A 10,370-nucleotide genomic window follows, 5' to 3' on the forward strand; every position below is an offset into this window, starting at 1 on the left:
ACAGGATTTGTCAAGCAATTCAGTCACACGAAACCATCTCATGTGTTCCTTTGCTCCTTGCCAGGAATCATCTACCACCGGGACTTTATTCTTTGTGCTTGTTGCCTCTTTGCTCTTCTTGGGTCTTACAGGAGACGTATGATCTGATTCTATACTAGTCTTTGCTTTTGCTTTACTTACTTTGTTTCATAGCTATTTTTTTCCACACCAAGCTTATTTTTCTTTCTTACCAGCTTCACTAGTCAACTATATCACCTAAAGCTTAAAGAATGTTCTAAACATAATGTGAGCAAAATGATTTTTTTAATTATTTTTTAATTCTAATATATTAGTTTCAGATGTTATATTAGTTTCAGATGTACAATATAGTGATTCAGCGTTTCTATACATTACTCAGTGCTTATCAAGGTAAATGTACTCTTAATCCCCTTCACCTATTTCACCCATCCCCCTGTCCATCTCCCCTCTGGTATAATGACCACTTTGTTCTCTATATTTAAGAGTCTGGTTTTTTTGTTTGTCTCTTTTATTATTTGTTCATTTGTTTTGTTTCTTAAATTCCACATATGAATGAAATCATAGGTATTTGTCTTTCTCTGACTGACTTACTGCACTTAGCATTATAACTTCTAGATCCCTCCATGTTGTTGCAAAAGGTAAGATTTCATTCTTCTTTATGGCTGAGTAATATTACATTGTGTATATAAAACTACATCTTCTTTATCGTTTATTCATTGATGAACACTTGGGTTGCTTCCATATCTTGGCTATTGTAAATAATCCTAAGTAAACATAGGGGTGAATATACCTTTTTGAATTAGTGTTTTCATTTTCATTGTGTAAATACCCAGTAGTGGAACTACTAGGTCATGTGATAATTTTTTAAAATTATTTTTTGCTATAAATGCTAGTATTAAGAAAAGTTCAAATAAACAACTTAGCATTATACCACAAGGAACTAGAAAAAGAAGAAACTTACCTAAGATTTAGTAGGGGAGGGAAATACAAAGAAAAATCAGAAATAAATACAATAGAGACCAGAATAAACACTAACATAATATTGAAAGTAATGACAAGATTTTCCAAAAAATAAATTGGGCAATGCTTTAGCTACTTTAACTAAGAAAAAAAAAAAAAAAGAAAACTCAAAAACCAAAATGAGAAATGGAAGAGAAAGCAATACAATAGATATCACAGAAATACATAATGTGATAACAGATTAATATAAACAATTATATACTAATGAATCAGATAACTTAGGAAAATCCAGATAATTCCTAAAATGCACAAGTTACCAAGATTGAATCATGAATCTTGAATCCAAGAAATAGGAAATCTTTGACAGTAAGAAGAATGAAAGCTGAATTAGGAGTCAAAAATCTTCCAGCACAGAAAAGCCCATGACTGCATGGTTTCATTGGTGAATTCTAGCAAACATTTGAAAAAATGACTATCTTTATCAACATCTTACAAATAATGGAATAGAACGGGACGCCTGGGTGTCTCAGTGGGTTGAGCGGCCGACTTCGGCTCAGGTCATGATCTTGCAATCCGTGAGTTCGAGCCCCGCGTCGGGCTCTGTGCTGACAACTCAGAGCCTGGAGCCTGTTTCAGATTCTGTGTCTTCCTCTCTCTGACCCTCCCGTGTTCATGTTCTATCTCTCCCTGTCTCAAAAATAAATAAAACGTTAAAAAAATTAAAAAAAACAAATAATGGAATAGAGGGAACACATTTCAAAATCATTGTATAAGGCTAGTATTACCCTAATATCAAAGAAGGATAAAAATAATACAAGAACAAAGGAGTCTAGGTTGTCCAATATAAGTATTGCTATTCTGGCTTTCTTTGGACATCTATTTGGGTGATAAATGGTTCTCCACCCCATCACTTTCAATCTGCAGGTGTCTTTAATCTAAAATGAATCTCCTAAATTCATATCAAAACAACCCATTTAAGGTTCTGAGTCAGTGGGTAGACTGAAGATAAGTGAACTTTACTAGAAAGCTAGAGGCAGAGATATAGATCAAGGACCCCTTGGTACTGACTCTGCTTTCTTCTCTAGATGTGGATGTGGTCTTGCTGAAGCTATTTAATGTTAAGAATGAAAACATTCAAGAATGAAACATTGTGGAGGAGGGTCAGAGGAAACAATTGGAGGAGTAAAGAAATGTGATTAGTGTAAGTTCTTTTGGAGTGGTAAAACCATGGTATAGCAAGCACTCAGTTTCTCAGAATCTGTGCACATAATATTGCTAACAGCTACTACTGCTGTTCCTCATCCCACCCCTAGGGAAGGTGAACTCAACTCCAGTATTGCTGCATTAGGTCCTGCTCTCTGTGGCCATATTGCTTCCAATAAGATCTCACATCCTTGACTTATTAGTCATGAATGCAGTCTAACTTCATGTGGTGATTGCATCGTACCCTTTTCTACCAATTCATGATTTATCAGGGCTAATCACTGTATAGCAGAAAATTCCTTAATTTTTTTAAATGTTTATTTATTTTGAGAGAGAGAGAGAGGAGAGAGAGCGAGAGCGAGAGCAAGCAAGCAAGCAGGGGAGGAGCAGAGAGAGAGGGAGGCACAAAATCTGAAGCAGGCTCCAGGCTCTGAGCTGTCAGCACAGAGCCCAGCGCAGGGCTCAGATTCACAAACTGTGAGATCATGACCTGAGTCGAAGTCGGATGTTTAACAGACTGAGCCACCCAGGCGCCCCACCTTATAAATTTTTGATGAACTTTTAAGAAGAGTCTGTTGCAGACTTTGTGTATTGGCTAATCTAGTAGCAATTCTTAACTTCCCCTGAAGCTTGAGGTGGCCATATGACCTGGTACTGGCCAATGACACTTAAGTCCAATGGAGTGATTATTAGGAAGATTTTTTTTTCTGGAAAAAAATATATTACTGGTTATATCCTTTCCCTTTTCTTCCAGTTTGTGATCCAGATATGAATTCATGGTGCTTAGAGAGCCTTCATCTATTCTGTGAATAAGAAATGATGAAACATAAGTATAAAACATGGCAGTCAGATGGATGGAAAAAGCTCTCAGGTACTCACTGACATTTTAGAGTTATCTGAATCACATGACTGCTTACCTCCAGATTTTTTGCCATGTGAAAAAAAATAAACCTTTCTTTGTTTAAGTCACTATAATTTTGTTTTCTGTTTCTTTCAGACCAAACCAATTTTGACATAGTAGCTATTTTGGTACTAAATGTGTGCATTGTTTGTTGCTGTTAGGAATCAAATTAATTATTGTTTTCTGGTCTTATATCTAGCAATCTTCTTAAATTTCATTATTTCTAATAAGTTTAAATTATCTTGAATTTTTAATGTTTGTATATATTATACCATATATTATGAAATATGGTGGTGTTTGTAGGAGTAACCAGGACAGGAAACCAAGGAGTAGGAACTGAAAATGATTTTTCTGTTTCTTTGTATTGGCCACATTAAGGCTGTCTGAAGTTTGTCTAACTGGAATTAATTTCATGCAAGATTATAAAATTTTTTGAGTTTTGTCATTATTCCCATGTCAACATACAACAGATTCCAGTGGTGAAAACAGTTCTATAATTTCAAAAGTTTGTGACATTCATTAACAGTTTACCACTAAAAGTATCTGCCTTTAAATAAAAAATTGGGACACCAGTTAACTCAATTATTGTGCATGAGTTTTAAAAGAGAATATTCCCCAAATTCCTGAAAAAATGATTTGGGAATACATTTTTTAGATTCTTAAAATCCAGATATATTTAGGATAAGGGTTTGCCAATAATAGTAAAGGGAAGATGGTTGAAGAAAACTATGAGCTGTGACATTGTGGATTACTAGTTACCAAATAACTTTACTTCCTATTACTCTCTATGCTTGATTTAATAGACCATAGAGTGATCTGAACAGAGTTATGGAGCTAGATTTATTTGAAATACATTTACAAATGGTTGAAGGACAAATGTGAATTCTACTTTTTGGATACCCTGTTATTTTGATCTTAGAATTTAGAGACTATCTATAGTTCTATTTTTTTTGTAACTTTACTTTCATGTCTTTGAAAACATTTTTAAAAACTTTTTTTTTTTGTGGAAACGCAAGCTAAGATTAGGGTCAGAATTTTTGTTATACTCAATGGTGATGTTTTAAGGGTCGATTTGTTTAGTGGAAATGTGAATGTTAAAGCACTCTCATTTTAAATATACCTTATATGGCACTTCACTGCAACCCCTTTTCCTAATCTAGGAAAGGTCTGCATGTTTGAAGTTCTTTGTATCTGGTTAGAAATTGTTACTCTTCTGCACTTGGTTGTCAGAGAATGGTAGAGCATTTTAGAGCCCTTTAGGTAAATTTCTTCCAGCCTGACTGATTCCTGTTTGATTAATAAATATTTCTAGGGGCGCCTGGGTGGCTCAGTCGGTTGAGTGACTGACTTCGGCTCAGGTCATGATCTCACGGTTTGTGAGTTCGAGCCCCGCGTTGGGCTCTCTGCTGCTTGGAGCCTGGAGCCTGCTTCGGATTCTGTGTCTCCCTCTCTCTCTCTCTGCCCTTCCCCCACTCATGCTCTGTCTTTCTCTGTCTAGAAATAAACATTAAAAAAAAATTAAAAAAAAATATTTCTACTGTTAATGTGACTGTGTCCCTCTTGAGTATCATGAAGATGTCATTTTTTCAGTTCTTGTTTTTTCTTTAAATGTCTGTAGAAGTTTAAAGGTGGCTGGGTGCCTCAGTCAGTTAAGCGTCTGACTTGATTTTGGCTCAGGTCATGATCTCACAGTTTGTGAGATCAAGCCCCACATTGGGCTCTGTGCTAACAGTGTGGAGCCTGCTTGGGATTCTCTGTCCCCTCACTGTCTGTCCCTACCCCACTCTCGAGCATGCATCTTCTCTCTCAAATTAAACACTAAAAAAATAATAAAAAAATTCTGCAGATGTTTATAATATTGAAACTCCACTCTCATCCCCTAAACACGTTTCTATCAGCTTTTGTGAGTATAAGCTATTCCACATTCCCTTTTGTTTCTTGAAATTTTCTTTTCTTTTCTTTTTTTTTTTTAAACTTTTCTCTCTCCTTTTATTCCTGTGCTTATTTATAAAGATCTAGTCCCCTGGCCTACTGTGATTTTTCTCAGTATAGATTTTTTTTTTTCGAATAAAGAATTGATCTTTTTTTTTTTTTCTGGCTGAACTGTGCTAATTGTGACTAATTATGTAAATCTCTCTAGGGTTGACTTTTCATTTGAGCTTCAGTTATTTGTATCTGATTTCTGCTTACACTTGTATAATCTTCTATAGTCAGTCTAAAATTAATTTCATTACTCTCTTCACCTAAACTGTTTCTCTCCTACCTGGTACCATCATTTTCCTGGTTGCTAAAACTTGAAAGAATTTCATCTTGATTTATCCCTCTTCTTGGTATCTTTATATACTCTACTAAAGTTTATACATTTCCTTTTAAAGTATCTACTTCACAGTTTTGTTTATTTCAATTCTGTGTGCCTCAGTCCCAGTTTAATCTTTGATCTCTTTTGTTTTTTTTTCATTTTCTTTTTCTTTATTTATTTTAAATATGAAATTTATTGTCAAATTGGTTTCCATACAACACCCAGTGCTCATCCCAAAAGGTGCCCTCCTCAATACCCATCACCCACCCTCCCCTCCCTCCCACCCCCCATCAACACTCAGTTTGCTCTCAGTTTTTAAGAGTCTCTTATGGTTTGGCTCTCTCCCTCTCTAACCTCTTTTTTTTTTCTTCCCCTCCCCCATGGACTTCTGTTAAGATTCTCAGGATCCACATAAGAGTGAAACCATATGGTATTTGTCTTTCTCTGTATGACTTATTTCACATAGCATAACACTCTCCATTTCCATCCACATTGCTACAAAGGGCCATATTTCATTCTTTCTCATTGCCACGTAGTATTCCATTGTGTATATAAACCACAGTTTCTTTATCCATTCATCAGTTGATGGACATTTAGGCTCTTTCCATAATTTGGCTATTGTTGAGAATGCTGCTATAAACATTGGGGTACAAGTGCCCCTATGCATCAGTGCTCCTGTATCCCTTGGGTAAATTCCTAGCAGTGCTAATGCTGGGTCATAGGGTAGATCTATTTTTAATTTTTTGAGGAACCTCCACACTGTTTTCCAGAGTGGCTACACCAGTTTGCATTCCCACCAACAGTGGGACCTGTTTCTCCACATCCTCTCCAGCATCTATAGTCTCCTGATTTGTACATTGTAGCCACTCTGACTGGCGTGAGGTGATATCTGAATGTGGTTTGACTTGTATTTCCCTGATGAGGAGTGACATTGAGCATCTTTTCATGTGCCTGTTGGCCATCTGGATGTCTTCTTTAGAGAGGTGTCTATTCATGTTTTCTGCCCATTTCTTCACTGGATTATTTGTTTTTCGGGTGTTGAGTTTGGTGAGCTCTTTATAGATTTTGGATACTAGCCCTTTGTCCAATATGTCATTTGCAAATATGTTTTCCCATTCCATTGGTTGCCTTTTAGTTTTGTTGATTATTTCCTTTGCTGTGCAGAAGCTTTTCATTTTGAAAAGGTCCCAATAGTTCATTTTTGCTTTTAATTCCCTTGCCTTTGGGGATGTGTCAAATAAGAAATTGCTGCAGCTGAGGTCAGAGAGGTTTTTTCCTGCTTTCTCCTCTAGGGTTTTGATGGTTTCTTGTCTCATATTCAGGTCCTTTATCCATTTTGAGTTTATTTTTGTGAATGGTGTAAGAAAGTGGTCTAGTTGCATCCTTCTGCACGTTGCTGTCCAGTTCTCCCAGCACCATTTGTTAAAGAGACTGTCTTTTTTCCGTTGTCTTTTTTCCATTCTTTCCTGCTTTGTCAAAGATTAGTTGGCCATACTTTTCTGGGTCTAGTTCTGGGGTTTCTATTCTATTCCATTGGTCTATGTGTCTGTTTTTGTGCCAATACCATGCTGTCTTGATGGTTACAGTTTTGTACTAGAGGCTAAAGTCTGGGATTGTGACGCCTCCTGCCTTGGTCTTCTTCAAAATTACTTTGGCTATTCAGGGCCTTTTGTGGTTCCATACAAATTTTAGGATTGCTTGTTCTAGTTTCGAGAAGAATGCTGGTGCAATTTTGATTGGGATTGCATTGAATGTGCATAGAATGTAGATAGCTTTGGGTAGTATTGACATTTTGACAATATTTATTCTTCCAATCCATGAGCACGGAATGTTTTTCCATTTCGTTGTATCTTCTTCGATTTCCTTCGTAAGCTTTCTGTAGTTGTCAGCATACAGATCCTTTACATATTTGGTTAGGTTTATTCCTAGGTATTTTATGCTTCTTGGTGCAGTTGTGAATGGGATCAGTTTCTTGATTTGTCTTTCTGTTGCTTCATTATTAGTGTATAAGAAGGTAACTGATTTCTGTACATTGATTTTGTATCCTGCGACTTTGCTGAATTCATGTATCACTTATAGCAGACTTTTGGTGGAGTCTCTTGGATTTTCCATGTATAGTATCATGTCATCTGCAAAGAGTGAAAGCTTAACTTCATCTTTGCCAATTTTGATGCCTTTGATTTCCTTTTGTTGTCTGATGGCTGATGCTAGAACTTCCAACACTATGTTAAACAACAGCAGTGAGAGTGGACATCCCTGTCGTGTTCCTGATCTCAGGGAGAAAGCTCTCAGTTTTTCCCCATTGAGGATGATATTAGCTGTGGACTTTTCATAAATGGCTTTTATGATGTTTAAGTATGTTCCTTCTATCCCGACTTTCTCGAGGGTTTTTATTAAGAAAGGATGCTGAATTTTGTCAAATGCTTTTTCTGCATCGATTGACAGGATCATATGGTTCTTTTCTTTTCTTTTATTAATGTGATGTATCCCATTGATTGATTTGCGAATGTTGAACCAGCCCTGCATCCCAGGAATGAATCCCACTTGATTATGGTGAATAAATCTTTTTATATGCTGTTGAATTCAATTTGCTAGTATCTTGTTGAGAATTTTTGCATCCATATTCATCAGGGATATTGGCCTGTAGTTCTCTTTTTTTGCTGGGTCTCTGTCTGGTTTAGAAATCAAAGTAATGCTGGCTTCATAGAATGAGTCTGGAAGTTTTCCTTGCCTATTTTTTAGAATAGCTTGAGAAGGATGGGTATTATCTCTTCTTTAAGTGTCTGGTAGAATTCCCCTGGGAAGCCATCTGATCCTGGACTCTTATTTGTTGGGAGATGTTTGACAACTGATTCAATTTCTTCGCTGGTTATGGGACTGTTAAAGCTTTCTATTTGTTTCTGTTTGAGTTTTAGAAGTGTGTGAGTGTTTAGCAATTTGTCCATTTCTTCCAGGTTTTCCAGTTTGTTGGCATATAATTTTTCATAGCATTCCCTGATAATTACTTGTATTTCTGAAGGATTCGTTGTAATCATTCCATTTTCATTCATGATTTTATCTGTTTGGGTCATCTCCCTTTTCTTTTTGAGAAGGCTGGCTAGAGGTTTGTCAATTTTGTTTATTTTTTCAAAAAACCAACTCTTGGTTTCATTGATCTGCTCTACAGTTTTTTTAGATTCTATATTGTTTATTTCTGCTCTGGTCTTTATTATTTCTCTTCTTCTGCTGGGTTTGGGGTGTCTTTGCTGTTCTGCTTCTATTTCCTTTAGGTGTGCTGTTAGATTTTGTATTTGGGATTTTTCTTGTTTCTGGAGATAGGCCTGGATTGCAATGTCTTTTCCTCTCAGGACTGCCTTCGCTGCATCCCAAAGCATTTGGATTGTTGTATTTTCATTTTCGTTTGTTTCCATATATTTTTTTTAATTTCTTCTCTAATTGCCTGGTTGACCCATTCATTCTTTAGTAGGGTGTTCTTTAACCTCCATGCTTTTGGAGGCTTTCCAGACTTTTCCTGTGGTTGATTTCAATCTTCATAGCATTGTGTTCTGAAAGTATGCATGGTATGATCTCAATTCTTGTAAACTTATGAAGGGCTGTTTTGTGACCCAGTATGTGATCTACCTTGGAGAAGGTTCCATGTGCATTCGAGAAGAAAGTATATTCTGTTGCTTTGGGATGCAGAGTTCTAAATATATCTGTCAAGTCCATCTGATCCAATGTATCATTCAGGGCCCTTGTTTCTTTATTGATCTTGTGTCTAGATGATCTATCCATTGTTGTAAGTGGAGTGTTAAAGTCCTTTGCAGTTACCACATTCTTACAATAAGGTTGCTTATGTTTGTGAATAATTGTTTTATATATTTGGGGGCTCCCGTATTTGGCACATAGACATTTATAATTGTTAGCTCTTCCTGATGGATGGACCCTGTAATTATTATATAATGCTCTTCTTCATCTCTTGTTACAGCCTTGAACTTAAAGTCTAGTTTGTCTGATATAAGTATGGCTACTCTAGCTTTCTTTTGACTTCCAGTGGCGTGATAGATAGTTCTTCATCCCCTCACTTTCAATCTGCAGGTGTTCTCAGGTCTAAAATGAGTCTCTTGTAGACAGCAAATAGATGGGTCTTGTTTTTGTATCCATTCTGATACCCTATGTCTTTTGGTTGGAGCATTTAGTCCATTTACATTCAGTGTTATTATAGAAAGATATGGGTTTAGCGTCATTGTGATGTCCATAGGTTTCATGCTTGTAGCGATGTCTCTGGTACATTGTCTCACAGGATTCCCCTTAGGATCTCTTGTAGGGCTGGTTTAGTGGTGATGAATTCTTTCAGTTTTTGTTTGTTTGGGAAGACCTTTATCTCCCCTTCTATTCTAAATGGCAGAGTTGCTGCAAAAGGATTCTCAGCTGCATATTTTTTCTGTTCATCACATTGAAGATTTCCTGCCATTCCTTTCTGGCCTGCCAAGTTTCAATAGAGAGATCCGTCACAAGTCTTATTGTCTCCCTTTATATGTTAGAGCACGTTTATGCCTAGCTGCTTTCAGAATTTTCTCTTTATCCTTGTATTTTGCCAGTTTCACTATGATATGTCATGCAGAAGATCGATTCAAGTTACGTCTGAAGGGAGTTCTCTGTGCCTCTTGGATTTTAATGCCTTTTTCCTTCCCCAGATCAGGGAAGTTCTCAGCTATGATTTGTTCAAGTACAACTTCCTCACCTTTCTCTCTGTCTTCCTCTTCTGGAATCCCAAGTATGCGTATATTATTTCGTTTTATTGCATTACTTCTCTAATTCTCCCCTCATACTCCTGGATTTTTTTATCTCTCTTTTTCTCAGCTTCTTTTTCAATAATTTACTTCTAATTCACCTATTTTCTCCTCTGCCTCTTCAATCCGAGCTGTGGTCGCCTCCATTTTATTTTGCAGCTCATTTATAGCGTTTTTTAGCTCCTCCTGACTGTTTCTTAGTCCCTTGATCTCTGTA

At 36.6% G+C, this 10,370-nt stretch overlaps 1 protein-coding gene across 7 annotated transcripts in view; it reads left to right on the forward strand.

The window, feature by feature from the left end:
• LOC113601314 (uncharacterized) overlaps nucleotides 1-3,156 on the forward strand; it is a 90,919-nt gene extending 87,763 nt beyond the window's left edge. For all 7 annotated transcript variants that reach the window (XR_008296136.1, XR_008296137.1, XR_008296134.1 and 4 more), the window contains 2 exons: nucleotides 2,064-2,179; nucleotides 2,936-3,156. Coding sequence is in view for 1 of the 7 variants with exons in the window: in XM_053216982.1 (XP_053072957.1) it covers nucleotides 2,064-2,084 (21 nt within the window). In the remaining 6 variants the exon portion in view is untranslated. The remainder of the gene's footprint in view (nucleotides 1-2,063; nucleotides 2,180-2,935) is intronic.
• Nucleotides 3,157-10,370: the final 7,214 nt, after the last annotated feature.

Source organism: Acinonyx jubatus, chromosome B1 (assembly GCF_027475565.1).
Source record: "Acinonyx jubatus isolate Ajub_Pintada_27869175 chromosome B1, VMU_Ajub_asm_v1.0, whole genome shotgun sequence".
Taxonomy (NCBI): Eukaryota; Metazoa; Chordata; class Mammalia; order Carnivora; family Felidae; genus Acinonyx; species Acinonyx jubatus.